Here is a 15202-nt window from a genome sequence, read left to right on the forward strand (position 1 = left end):
ACGGTCATAGGAACTTGGCTCCTGTTTACAGGATCTTTTTCTTGGGATTTCATCAATTTTTGTTGAAATTTCATCAATTATCAAGTAGGTATTAAAGAAAAAAAATACTTTTCTAATCTGCAATACAAAATCCAAATTCGATGTATCGAAGATTAAGACTCTGCCGGCGACGCTAGGACCCGTTTGCCTCCCGCCGCTATAGACGATGTTCGGTGCAGTTCCTTTCGTTTACGTCAGAGCGATTGTTTTTTTCATCAGTATTTGTTGCGACTTCGAAGCTAATAAAACGTATACTTATGTATGTATGTTATGCTGCTATGTTCTACCCTACGTACCTATTCCGTAATGTTTTTTTTCAATATAACCCCTTTAAGGTGTAAAATTTCAAACTTTGATAATTATTCCTTTGAGTGTTTGTTATGGTGGACCTATGTACCAAATTTCAAGTTTGTAGGTCAATGGGAAGTACCGAAAAGGTTTTGATGATCTGTCAGTCAGTCAGTCAGTGACAAATTTAGCGATTTTTGAGGTCCTATATCTCGGAACCTACTAATGTTGGTAGATTAATGTTTTGTCAATATTGAGATATGATAGAATTTAACAAGTGTACGAAATTACATCTCTCCATGTGCCTCCAGTGCCGAGTTATAAGCCTCTAAAAATCGGCTAAGTTGTTTCGTGTAAAATGCACTACCGTGCACCTAGATCTGTATTTGTCCAGCAAAAAAATGTTGCAATATTTTTTAACGCGTTTTATCCAGTCTTGCTGCTATAATTCATATCATTATTAGTAGACTGCGGATGTTTATGTATTTATGGCTTATAAAATTGTTCGAAAAATGCTGGAGTATTAAATTCGACAGAATTTAGTACGATTTTTATTAATTTTGGATGAAAATAGAATTTCATTTCGTGCCACTTCCTTCGAATTCGTCTACAAAAATTGAAAATTGCATAAACACCCGCAGTCTAATTATTATATAGACAGCGTATATTAAAAATATACTAATTTAAATAAAATAATTTTTTATAAAAAATTTTCATCTGATTTGCAACAAATTGGAGTGAAATAAAAATTTATCTTCTGTCTTAGTATGTTTAGTAGATTGAAAATAGCATTACAGTATTTTACTCTAATGTTTTCACTGTTTCAAATGACACCTTTTTTATCATAAATGCATCATAGATTCATGAAAATTGTAATCGAACGTAACGATAAGCAGCCTGGATTAATCGAATTCGTTAGTAACGCGTGCAAAGATTTCTCCGACATACCTGTCGCGTCTACCACAAAGGCAGTGCACCGGCCGAGAAAGTGTACGGGAATCAGATTTGACGAGAATTTATGGAACAGGAAGGTGTACCAAGGTTGAATTCAGCCACCAGCAAGGCAATTAGTACCTGATGGGGCACTTACCCCATAACCACGCCAGCAGAGGTACCATAAAAGGGCGCCGAAACGTCTGCCGAACGAACATCTGGACGTTTATGAAGGGAAAAACCCAGAAACTTCTTTAAAACCGACGATCTCTCTCGGACCAGCTTTAATGTCATTACTTTTTTTGCGAAAAAAAGGCAACGACAAGTTCCGTTGACTTCTTCGTACACTGACTCCTGGCCAGTGAGGATTAACGGATTTTACTTTCCAATTTTTATGGTACAAAAAGATCCGATTAACTAAACGGATCAAATAATTTGTTCCGTGAGAAGAAGAGTACCAGCAACATTATAAAATGAATTACTTTGTACCGAATTGGTTTTCCGTGTTTCCAATTGGCACACTTTCAATTGAATTTCGACTTGTCGCTTCTTATTTCTCATTCGAATTACACTTTTCCTGGCGATTAACAGCTTACACTGTGCTAAGTGAGATTATGCAACAGTATGCAATTAAAAACATTCCACGAAAGAATGTTTATCCTTGTCTGAAATATTTTAAGATCTCGTATCGTCTTTACGAGCGAATGTAAATGTCTGCAAAGACTTCTTTGTCGAAGCTTTGCTGTTTCTTCGTACGGTGAAGGATTAAGGGTGCATCGTCAGCATGGGAGATGCTCAAAGTTACGTTTCCCTTTCGGGTTTAACGATCTCGAGGTGCAACATCACCGGGACGTTTATCGAAAGTGAAGACATCAGCGGTACGTCGTGAACGCGATCCGTTCGCCATCGGATTTCGATTCCGCGAAACCTAACCGGTGCGAAACGCTGGATCTTGGGCTCGGTGCCAACTGAAAATCAGATCGCCAATAAAGAGGCCGATAAATAACGCGGCCAAACACCAAAATAATACTCCGACGGTGATCAAAGTCGAATAACTCGCGGCATCTTCCGGCCCCCACCAGCCGACGCGCAACTATGGCGGCTGCCCCGGTCGCTTTTGACCTCATTTTTTCGCTACATTTTCCCACCAATTTCCATTCGCACATCTTTCAATCAATTTCTCCAAAACTGTTCTAGGTTTTGCACGCCAAATTCTGTTGCAAATCAATTTCACAACGGTGAAAACAAAAATGGCGTGCTCGGTTACTTGTACGATCCAGAGGTGAATTTACAAGACTCGCACACGAGTTCATTCGTAGCCGTCGAACGAATAGGTTCTGCTGTTAGCGAGCAATTTTGCACCTTTGCAAATTGCTCGTTAAAAGGTGCATTGGCGCGGTTTCAATCTGAAATAGCCTAAGATCGAGAGGAGCACTGAACATTCGAGATCGTGTAGCTTGATGAATCGCTGTGCCGGATTGCCGAGACGTGTTTGTTGTGACGGACGAAAGCTCTTTTGAAGCTGCCTATAAATTCCGCGTTTCGAGCTTTCACGAGCTTCTTCTCCTCCTGCTTCACCTCCCGCTTCTTCCTATTGACACGGCGCGATACGGCCGCCATTTTTAATCGCACGATCACTATTTCAGGCCTTCTTCTCTCTTCCTATCTTATTCTTCTACAAATATACTTTAAACTGATTCGCTAAAATAAATTTTAAAGAGTCTTCGAAAGAATGAAGAGTCTTCGATCTCCTAAAAACTACCGCAACTTCGTTAGAAAAAATCGTACGCCGGTCTACTTGGTCTCATTACAAAGAGGGAACTTCCTTTTATAAATACATATTAAATTGAATCCCGAAAAAGATATTTCAGAGCCTACAAACCGATACTTGCAAATCGATTTACTCTTTTGGAAATATTTTTCTCACTCTCTCCTTTCTATTTAGTTTAGTTTGAGAAATAAGATAGTTTATAAGATAGAAAAAAGGAGGAGGAAGGAGAAGAGTATGAAGATTTCAACCCTGAGGGGAACTAATCAAGTTATACATGTAAAAACCGATTTCTCAAGAGACAATTACGTTGCCTGGATAAGAAAATACAAATAAGTACGTGTAGTATTTTAGAGGAGATTCCAAAGAGTGAAATCACTTTGGTTCTCAGACGTCGCGACGGTATACATAGTGAAAGTCAAAGGGGACAAATGGGAGTAACAAAGACAGAATTTTAGCGCCATTCCAAGGCGAACTGGTCTGGCATATCGTAGCCTGTTCCTCGCGATCCCTAGCCTTGTTCTCACTGGCTCCTCGCGATATAAATATTCAGCATGGGTCGTCCCTCAAGACTTCCATCTTTCTCCTTCATTCCACCCACCATCCTACTCTCTCGGACAAGCGCACATCGTCGAGTCTGTCCTCTTCTAGTCTCCATTCCCCTCGATCGTGATCGCGAAAGGATCGTCGATATTCTACCTTTTTTAACTCCGACCAGTTATCCTTGAAAAAATTGCCTCGATGCTTAGAAACATGCTGGAACCATTCTGTGGACCACCATTGTGGTTCTCATCCAGATTTGCCAATGGAATTCAAATAAACATTTTTCAAAGCTCGCAGAATTTATTGAATGTCAGTCATTCCTCAGAAGCTTTCGATTTCCTAAATCTTGCCGTAACATTGTGAGGAGAAAATCGTACGAGCCTCTACTTTACGTCATTATAAAGGAAAAATCTCCCTCTGTCAGCACATTTTAATATTATTCCCGAAAAAAATTTTTCAAAGCCCGCAGAATTTGTTGAATTTCAGTAATTTCTCAGGAGCTTCTGATTTTCTATATCTTGCCATAACTTCGTCAGAAAAAATCGTACAAGCCTCTACTTTATGTCATTATAAAGGAAAAATCTCCCTCTGTAAGCACATTTTAATATTATGGCCGAAAGAAAATTTCCAAAGACCGCAGAATTTGTTGAATTTCAGTAATTTCTCAGGAGCTTCTGATTTCCTAAATCTTGCCACATCTTTGTGATAAAAAATCGTACGAACATCTACTTTGTGTCATTGCAAAGGGGAAACCTCCCTCTATAAGCACATTTTAATATTATAGCCGAAAAAAATTATTCGAAGCCCGCAGAATTTTTGGAATGTCCAGAATTCCTCGGGAGCTTCTGATTGCCTAAATCTTGCCACATCTTTGTGATAAAAAATCGTACGAAGGTCTATTTCTGTCTGTCTGTCTGTTATGTTATTGCAAAAGGGAAGCATCCCTCGCCAACACAAGTTCAAAAAAGAATCCGAAAAATCCTCCCAGCCCAGCATCAGCAAGATTCACCCCATAGAACCTGCCATCTACCTGCAGTCTCCTCCTGTTTCCATTCCCCGCGCTCCTCCTTCAGAACCCATCTACGTTCATCTCACCATCTCCCCCCTAACATTCTCCTGAATATCTGCAACCACCAAGCTCGCTTCGAGTACAGTGGGGGACGCGAGGAACCGTAGAGGGAGATCTAGTGGGGAGTCTCTCGGGGTAGTGTAGAGTGTAGGCGGTTAGACCCGGTGGGGCTCCAAGAAAAGCAGTAGTGGGGTTAGACGAATCTGGTGGGGATTCCCCACCACAGAGAGGCGTGACCTGAAGCGTGATGAGGAAGCTCCGAACTCCGAGTCTCGAGCATCTTCATTCGAGTCGAAACCGTCAACGGTCTGGTGTTCTCTCATCGATCATCCGTCAGTGTCATCTACGATCAATCTCCGAGTGTTCCTCCAATCACTTCGAGTCAGTTCTTCCTTCCTGCTCGAGTCCTCCCAGTGTCCTAACACAAGCAGTGTATCAAATGGTGCTATGACAGTGGCCTGAAGCGTTAGAACCCGAGTGAACTCCTCCCAGTACTCTGTGCAAGTTCTTCAAAGGTCACCATGCAGAGTCAACCGGCGAGTCTCCAGTCGCAGCGGCTGCAGGGCATCTACATCCTTGACAACAGCGACAGCTCCGGGATTCCCCACAGCGCCGGCAGCTCCGCCAGCAACTCTCCCGATCACTATAATCGGTTCTCCCCTCCCACGCACCTGATGGACCTGAGCAGTCCTCCGGAGCACCGTGACCTTCCAGGTTACCAGCCTCATCATCATCATCATCACCAGCAGATCTACCCTCCAGCTACTTATCTGATGTACGAAGGCCCCGAAGAAGGGAAGAGGTTCCAGGAGCAACACAACGGAAAGATGCTGAGGGATCTCCAAGCTGAAGTCTCCGAGTATGAGCGACGTCTTCACGGTAACTCGCCTGGGTTCCTGTCCGATCATAGCAGAGACCACGAGCAGAGTATCTATCTGACGCCATCGCCGCAAATGTACTCTTCAGGGGGCGAAGAGGTCAATGCTAGGCATGCTCAAGGTTATCATCATGTGGAACAGATGGACTACAAACCGGAAGTGGTGGAGTATAAGCCCGAGATCGAGCCGAACAGGTACAAGCCTGTGGAGATAACGCAGATGACAGAAGCGTCCTCTTCCACGAAGAGTTTCGTGGTGGAGGGTGCCAGGAACGCTGGGAAGAGAAAGAGGAAGTCCAGTAACAACGAGAACGAGTCCGAGGGAGAGAGCAGCGCTTCGTCTACCAAGACCAAGGTCAGGAGGAAGAGCGGAGCTACCTTCGAAGAGATCCAGAACCAAAGGGTCATGGCGAACGTCAGGGAGAGACAGAGGACCCAGAGTCTCAACGATGCGTTCGCAGCACTCAGGAAAATCATTCCGACCTTGCCCAGCGATAAACTCTCGAAGATTCAGACCCTGAAGCTCGCCACGAGGTACATCGACTTCCTGTTCCAGGTGCTACATTGTAATCTGGAGAATGGCGACGCTGCTGAAGAATCTGGTAAGTTGAGATGCGTTTTATTTGGGCGTGGTGGACGGGGATTGGGGATGATTAGCATTTTTTTAACCCTTAGCACTCTAGGGGTGATTGAGAGTCGCCGGTAAAAATTTACGTACCATTGTTTAAGATATTGTTCACATTATTGAATATGTTGGTATCTAATCAGTAGACTGCGGATTTTATGCGTTCATGACGAAAATGGGTACGTGCAATTTCAAGCAGTGGATGTATTGAAGAGATTTAAGGACACCGGTGTGTTAGCGTCACTTTAATAAGATAATTAAAAGAAGAAATACATTTTTATTTGGCTCCTGTGTCTTGCAGTTGAATTATTGTATAAAAAAGTCGTATGAATGATTAGTGGTCTGCCGATTTGATGCATTTATGGCACAAATGAGTGGGTGCAATTTACAGTAGGAAGATCACGATGATTTAAGAGCGCTAATCTATTTTTTCAAGGAATAAACTATTCATGTGGCTCTTACTTATTCGCATAAACTTGTTTTGCACAAAGCTCCGCAGTCTAATGATTAGGAATAGAAGAATGAAATAGCTCCGCGAGTGCAAAGGGTTGAAATGATTGGCAAAGAGCTTGGAAATGCATTTTTTCAAAATTCCTTCCGAACAATGTTTGCTTCGCGTGTAAACTCATGGACAGAGAGACAATTTCGTTTACGTTGTCCGTCGGCAAGCGGCAGCACGTGTTCGCCCGGTAATCCAACGTTGTTTACGGTGTCTCGGAATTAAACAGACCCCCATGAAGCAGGGGGTCCTCCGATTCCGAAGTCAGGAGCCTAACCCAGAAGCCCTTACGCCCGAGTGGAGCTACCTACTCCACAGTAGCATAGAGCTACCCTTTCCAGGCACTTGAAGTGCTAGAGAGTATTTACAAACTGGTCACCGTAGGCAAACAGGAAAATCTCATAGATCATCCCCGAGGCCCCTTGAGAGCCCTTACTTAGGAAAAGAACCACCGGGCAGCCTTGCACTGACGTTCTTACTGATTGATCATCCTTGAATTAGGGTCCTTGGGAGGGGTGGTTTTAGAGAATTTGAACATTCTGAATCTATAATTCGAGATCTTGTATAGTGAGGTAATATAAATTACGTAATGTCAAATCTGATCAAAATTTAGCTAAACTACCCCTATCGTAAGATGTTGCAGGAGCAATTATTTCAGCAATTCTTTGAATTGTAAAAGGTTTCTGTTGAGAATTAAATAACCGGAGATCGCAACGAAGGGAGATCCCCTAGATCAAATGTCCCGCCAGGAGAGTAACTATGATCTAAATCAGCCTCGGTGCTTTCAATTGCTACCGGCGGTTGACAGAGTACAAGGCAAAGAGCCGGCGCTCGCCAAATGGCGACGATATACCATAACTCCAGGTGACTAAAGATATCGGGACGCTAACAGTTGCGAAGATTGGTCCCTTTTCACCAGCTCGGACGCAAATACCATCCGCAACGGCGCGAGTCCTCGTTTTTCGTTTGAACCCAACGCGCTGATGCGTCCTGACAGTTTCTTCTCTTGTTTCACCGCTGCTCTGCGCGCATCTCGGATTCTTTTTACCGCGCATTCTTCCCCTACCCACCGCGCGATATATTCTTGACTCTTTGATCAGTCGACTCTCTGGATTGTTTGGAAATAATTAGCTTCGTATCGCTGTCTTGTTCGGCTGCATCACTTTTCTCGATGTCCTCGGAACCGATTTTTCTTCATCTTCGAACTGCTGTAACTTCGCGACAAAAAATCGTACGATGCTCCACTCGGTCTCATTCTAAAGAGGAAACTTCCCTCTACAACCACACTTTACGTTGAATCCGGATAAAAAATTTTTCAACGTCTACAGACTCGATTAAATCAGCAAAATTAGGTTATAGTACACTCGAAACGAGTTTTCTTAATCTTCGAACTGCCGTAACTTCGCGACAAAAAATCGTACGATGATCCACTCGGTCTCATTCTAAAGAGGAAACTTCCCTCTGCAACCACACTTGAATCGGAACCACGTCGGAATGCGGAAAACAATTCTTCTACGTCTGCAGACTCGATTGAATCAGCAAAATCTATCGGAAATTTAGATTGTAGTACACTAAAACAATTTTAGTCGATAGGCATACTAATCATTAATTAGTATGGATGTAATTACAGGCGACAGGACACCAAGGAGCGCAGTGCTAGCAGCCAGAGAGATAACTTCGTCGTCGTGCAGCTACATGGCGCACGAGAAACTATCGTACGCCTTCAGCGTTTGGAGAATGGAAGACGACTGGAACTCGAACGTTTGATCTTCAGTGGAATCGATCATTCAATCCGTCATCAGTATTTCCATCCAACGAGGTAAACAACCAAAGAAAACACAGCATCTCGACGATTTCCTATTTTCGCTGGCTCGAAAGTATCGAAATCGGGCCTTGGACCTGTTCGAAACTGTCGAAGATGCTCAGACATCTTTCCACACGTTCTCCGCATATACATATACATAGACACTGTTCTGCAAGTTTCTCGGCGTTGTTAGTTGATTTTTACTGTTAACCGTTTACGCGAACGATGGAGAGGTCCAGTCTCTGTGATTTCACCTGAACGATTCTCGAAAGCTCGTTAGACTGCGGATCTTTATGCATTTACGAAGAAATTAGATGGGCGAAATGTATAAAACAGTAATAGATTAGAAAAAACTTTTTAAAAAAAAATTAAACCGACTTCGAAAAAACGCACTAAAAAGAATGAAATAATTTCCATTTAATTTATGTGAATACACACAAACTTAAATACAATACAATCTTTTCGGAGGCGGCGCAAAATTGAAAATTTTCGACACTGGAAATTACGAAAATCCTTAAATTCTTCTAAATACTAATATATTTATATTTAAATAATATATTTGCGCCGCCTCCGAAAAGATTGTATTGTATTTAAGTTTGTGTGTATTCGCATAAATTAAATGGAAATTATTTCATTCTTTTTAGTGCGTATTTTCGAAGTCGGTTTAATTTAAAAAAAAAAATTTTTTTTTTATTTCACACTTTTTTATCTCTGTCAGCCGTTACATTCCAAATCGTAATTTATCCATCCATAATTTATCCATCTCGACGTAACCGGTGAACATACATAGAAAAAAAGCGAAAAAGAAAAAAAAAAAAGAAAAAAAAGCGGAAAAAAGCGGAAAAAAAAGGCACATACAGATCGAATTGAGTAACCTCCTCCTTTTTCGAAGTCGGTTAAAAAAGGCACATACAGATCGAATTGAGTAACCTCTTCCTTTTTCGAAGTCGGTTAAAAATTCAAGAATATCGTAATGTTGTTTTGAACAAAGTCAAGTTTCATTTCATTCCTGTTTCCCGCAATCAATGCAGAATATTTCCATTCTGCATAAAGATCCGCAGTCCAGTTATAAGTGACTGACCGTGCGATTTTGATTTTGGTTCAACTCGTTGAACAGCGAACAAATTATATTATCACTGTACTTTGTTGAATGACCGAGGAGCTGTTCTTTGAGGATTCGAGATAGGATTATTTTTCAGTTTTGTTAATGTGTACTTCGACGAGGCAGAACGATAGTTGTTTAGTTAAACGTTCAGCAATCTCGAACGTCAATGAAACGGTTAAAAATTTCTTTCGAATGTCTAAATCATTTTTTTGTCTGGTTAATTAAGTTATCTAAGCGAAGGACGAGATTGTACGTAATATGTTAAGCAGAGTTTCGTCGAAATTCTCCGTAGAGAAAATAGAGGGAAGCGTGTACGAGATTAGGCGAGCGTGGAATGGCGATCCGTTCGATCATCCGTTGACTAATTAGCAGCGATCACTCGTCGTCAGGGTGTCCGTGGTCCTTTGAAATCGAATCTTAGGTGTTGATCTCGCGACGCGGTAGATCAAGCAACCCGTTCGTCTTCGCAATAATGTAAGCCGATAATTTCACCGCGTCCCATCTCACTGGTCTATTAACGGGACGACGTGCTTGGCCAGGCCGCCAAATCCATAGGAATCGCGCTGCCACCGTCGCTATCAATCCGCCAAATTATTCTAAACTCGGACCTGGACCTCCGGGAAAATTCTACTAACTGCAGAATACCTTTAATTTTTCTCTTTCTCGAATAAATATGTTAAAGCTAATTTTGCAACATTAAGCAGATCCTATTTCACGACTAGAGAAGTGAAAGAGCGACGAAAATACCGACAAATCAATCGCAGAAGATTGATGAAGAAATTTCAATTATTTGATCGAATAAAAAGACGCGCATCGAGATAATTATTCTGAGGTCCCGGAGAGCAAGATGGGTCGAAGCAGATTCTCCAGACGAGTCATCGGCCCTCCCCTTGCCATCCGAAAAGACGGACAGTAGCGTCGTTGCTACAATTTTACGAGGTTTTTTTCCCCTTTCTTACGAGGAGTCAGCTCCACGTCTCGGCGTTGTGGAAACAAGCCCTAACCGTTCCGGCGAGTAGATGAAACTTAAACAAAACAACGGGAGAGATGCGTTAACGAGCGGTTCGGCGCCGATAAGTCGGCTTGGAACACGGTTTCTTCCTTTTCCAGAGGATTCTCGCTGATATCCAACTCCGTTTCGAACTATCTCACCGGGAAATTGTGATCGAACTGCTAATATCTGTGCTTCGAAGACGGAACGAGGTTAAATCCCCTATTGAGAAAATGTTTGAAAATGATCTAGAGTAGTTTTTATATTTTTCGGAGTATATTTGGCCGCCTGACAGCAGAAACAGTTTTTCCAGGCTGCTTTCTGTGAAATCGTTTATCGGAATGTCAAACTTTCTCTGGAATCATGTCAGAAAATGATCTGGCGACACTTTGGCACATTCTAGAGCGTAGAAATACTTTTTATAGCAGATAGCTTCCTTTGTTCGATCACGGAAAAATGTCGCCGAGGATGCTCGCATTCCGGAGCGGAACGAGAAAATTTTTCGAAAACATGACGAGACGTCGTTTTGACTTACAAGCACGGATACATCGAGGTTTATTTTAAAACCGGAGGGAAAAGTTCGTTTGACTGCGCTTAACGAAGACACGCCGCGTTAAATCCGCCAGCGGGCTTTATTGCCGCACTGAATCTCGGGGGAAAAAATTAGGTGCCATCGGTGTCAGCCGTTGGGGGCTCTGCGGGATCGGCCAGCGAAAAAATTGTTCGAATTTCTCAGCCCGCGTTCCACCGCCTCCAAAAAATACATAGAACGGAGAGCGAGACTGTTCACTTTGAGAACGAAAATGTAAATCAATTTCTCGAGTTGAAGCTTTCCCGCGGTTCGACAATGTTTGAAACAGTTTAGAGTGGTTCGTAGACGTTTGAGGGGGTCCAGGACGTTAATGGTTTCTAAAGAACATTAGCGCGGACTTAGGAACGCGGTGATTAATGATCCAGGCAGTTGGCTTTGGACTCCTTCGGGAAAAAATTGTTCTTTGATCTTTCGAAGCGTTACAACTCGTCCTTCTGCTCTCGAAAGAAGTTTTGTCGCGGAACCCGAAACTTCAACCGCGACTTCGAAAAATCCTAATCGATAATTTACATTGAGCTAAACAGTACTTCGTAAAATTGCGAGAATCATTGCGAACGATATACATTTAGCGTTTAACGTTGGTAAAAGTGAGGAGTGAACGAAAGAAACATATTTTCAGTTCGTTGATTTTTATGGAAAAATTTAATTTTTTATCATTAGTTCGTTGAGACTTGGTATTCTCTGTAAAATGTACATATATATATAAATATTCTTCGCCATCTTCTTCTTCTGTTTCATAGAGTTTATTTAATTATAAGTATCCAGGCGCCATCGTAGCAACTGGTCATACAGGAAACACCAAAGATCGTTGTAAATAGTTAGCTTGTAAGACTAGACCGTAAGCTTACCCGACGAGAGACTGTCGCATAACAGCGTGTATTATCTATGTTTCGACGATGATTTAGAATTTAAGTTCTCTAGATTAAGATTGAACAAAAATGGGGCCGGAACACGCAATAATTTATTGACGAGCTGTAGAACATTCTTCTTGTAAATAACTCTTGTAGACACTCTTCGATCCTCTGTAAAAATTCTATATTAACTTTATTCTAAAACGTAATACGTAAGGCATTTATTGATTAGCGAGCGAGAGGATCGAGAAATGACGGCGACGTCCAAGCGAAATCGGCGTAAGTCGAAATTTTCCGAAAATCTTCAATTCTTCTTTGACGATGTTCTGCATAAAGCATTTTGATCGTAATTATCTGTTATTGTGATATGTTTATTGTTAAGCGGTTGACTGGCGCCGATTCTTGGATCATTTAATGTTAAGAGCGACGAAACTTGGATTTCCATTCCTTACACGATGCCACGGTGCATTTCTAATGTACAGTATTTTTTATATTGATGCCGAGCGTTGCAATAAACGATCATTAATCACGAGCATTGCCTTCGGTCTTGTCTATTCACTCTAGCGATTAGTTCACCCCCGAAGAAGTGCGTCGCTCCTCGAAAACGTTATTTTCGTTGTTTCTTCAGTGGTTACAGGTCTCGCACTCCAAATTCGCCCTTTTTCAGAAAAGGATGAGTGGAATTTGCAGTGCAAAACCTGTAAAAAATCCCACATCAAAAATGAACCCAAGTTTCACCCAATCGAACACTTGCATCACTGTGGAAACAGAAGCGGCGTGCCAGGTTACTATTTTGCAAAAGGGTGAATTTAAAGCGCAAAAGAAAAAGACGTCGCGGATGTCCAAGATCGCGAACGTGTGGGTGACGTCATGTTAACTAAGGCCGCGGAACATTGCGGATATTCGTAGATCAGGGGGCGGGGAGAGAACGGGGAGGAAACGGAACACACCGACGAGGAAAGGAGCCGATAAATAATTTACCGAACGGCGTCCGATGGCAGGCTTAATGGATTAGACGAGCCAGTGCAAATATTATTGCAAGGAAACGGCCGCGAGGAGCCGCCCAGTCTACACGATTGGACCCGAACAATGTCAACCAGTAGTTCTTCGGCCAATCGGTGAACGTCGGACGCGTTCCCATCGACCTCTTCGATCCGTTATCCCCTCTCCCACCCCGCCCCTTCTAGAACCGCCAGAACTATAGCGAGACTGACGTAATTCCGTCGCGTGATGCCCGTTGTGATTCTGTCAATCGTTGCGCAGCGGTGTGCGAGAAAACAGGGGCAGAGAATGCATTTGGAAATATCAAATAGCAGATGATGCAAATGGTCCGTTTTGTCTTCTTTTTCTTAACTAGCAATTTCATTTAAGATTTCAATTTTAAATATAAAATATGCAACGGAGAGAGAGAGAAAATTTAAAAAATTAGTTTATCAGTGATTTCACACCACATGATCGTAATAAAAATGGCAGAAAATCTAAATAAACAGAGCCTCGTCGTTTCTGTCAGCTGAAGCATTTGAATCGCTTTCGGTGGTCGGTAGGTTTCGCGTTAACATTGTCAAAAATGCGAAAAGATAGATTACGCCAGCGAAAGCAGCGAAAGCGAGACACGGCACGATGAGAGTACGCGAGAAGGACCGCGTTTTTTGGGATAGGTATGAACAGACTAAATCGAGAGACCGCGGCTGATTTACGGTTTCCTTTGGGGTGGGGGTGGTCCCCGCACGTCTGGAAATAAAGTTTTAAGGTTCAATTAATCGTGATTGATGGTCGTACACTTGTTTGGACACGCACTCGGGAAATAAAGTAATTAGACGGACGGACAAGTGTTTTGCTGCATACTTTTACCCTGCGGACGTTTAAGTCAGCGGTTCCCAACGTTGAATTGTACCGTCCATTTAAAAATGAATACAATTGAAATACTTAACTAAATCGAGGACTGTTTCCTATCATTTATTATCGAAATAAATATGAAGGAAATCAATGCTACGGGTATGAAGATGACATTGCGCGCCAGCTGACAATCTTAATGACACCGGATGACGGCTGCAGGCGATCGCAATGGATTAGCAACGTAACCACGATCGTAAACCGGGCCACCGGTAGCTGGAAGACCTGTCACATTCTCCCATGGTGATCCCAGAAATCTGAGAAACCACCTAAACTAAACATAGCGACCCACCACGCTTCACCGGTTTATTTACGAACGCGGGAATCCAATGGAGATCCCGCGGCGCCGCGGCACGGCGTGGCACCGTTCGTCGCTGTGCACCATTTTTTTCATCGTCCGCCTAACATAAACTGTTAACCTTCTCATAAACCACCTCGCGATTCTCGATTCCTCCTCTCCTGCGCCCTACAGATGTCAACAAAACTGCGAAACAAACGGTCACATAACGTCAATCGTGAAAAATAGATGTACGAATAAGGTTCTCAGTGCAAAGGGTTCAAGATATTTTCTAAATGGCATTTCAGCCCAGTCCAGCAATAAACAAAGGGGCGCTAACGCAGGTTCGACGAAGATCCACGATTCTCCCATCCTACTTAATCTCTCCGGGACCAGGCCAATTAGCAACCGCGATCAACAGCTCAATCGCGCCTATTCGACCACGAAGCGATTACCAAAATCGCGTCAGAGTGGCGAAGAACAAAGCTTCAAAGCGTACCTAGGATAGAAAGGATGGGAGAAGGGGGATAGATAAAGAGGCGGCGAGGGAAGGCATAACATCTGTTCCCTGTCTTTTCCTACTAAATCACCGCAATTTCTGTCACTCCTTTCGTTTTCCCTCGGAAGATGAATCGTTCGTCGTTAGTGCCAACGACGTCCTCCTCCGACCGACTCTGCACCGCTCTGCACCCCGTGCATACAGGGTGAACACGCATAAATCCTAACCGCCGAACGCCACGAAAAATCTGTTCTGTCGAAAAATCATAATAGACGAAGCTCGACAACCCTGTTGTCCAAATACTTCAATCTTCTTCATCCCTGTATGTTTAAGGACTTCAAGGACATTTCAAGGTTATCTATGTCTTCATCAGAAAACGATGTACAATGCCGAGAGCTACTTCGTGGAAACGCTTTGAGAGCCACAGCTACATTGTTGAAGTTTACGGTAGTTCGGCGGTATTTTCCGACACGGATAGTGTTTATAGAAAGCTGATGTTTCGCGAGCACTCACACTGTATGTGCGAGTACAGGAGCAATCGAATGGCAC

General features: G+C 42.8%; 1 protein-coding gene across 2 annotated transcripts; it reads left to right on the forward strand.

Moving 5' to 3' along the window:
- Positions 1 to 4900: 4900 nt before the first annotated feature.
- Positions 4901 to 14077, forward strand: Twi (twist). 2 transcript variants are annotated; one of them, XM_076443815.1, is made up of 2 exons: positions 4901 to 6119; positions 8255 to 8394. In XM_076443815.1, exons 1-2 carry the CDS (start codon positions 5162 to 5164, stop codon positions 8263 to 8265), a joined length of 969 nt encoding a protein of 322 aa, XP_076299930.1. In that variant the 5' UTR covers positions 4901 to 5161; the 3' UTR covers positions 8266 to 8394. The 2 variants fall into 2 exon arrangements, with proteins under 2 accessions (XP_076299930.1, XP_076299929.1); XM_076443814.1 differs by having other exon boundaries at positions 4903 to 6119; positions 8272 to 14077.
- The last annotated feature ends 1125 nt before the right edge of the window (positions 14078 to 15202 follow it).

This window comes from Lasioglossum baleicum, chromosome 20 (genome assembly GCF_051020765.1).
Source record: "Lasioglossum baleicum chromosome 20, iyLasBale1, whole genome shotgun sequence".
Classification (NCBI taxonomy): domain Eukaryota; kingdom Metazoa; phylum Arthropoda; class Insecta; order Hymenoptera; family Halictidae; genus Lasioglossum; species Lasioglossum baleicum.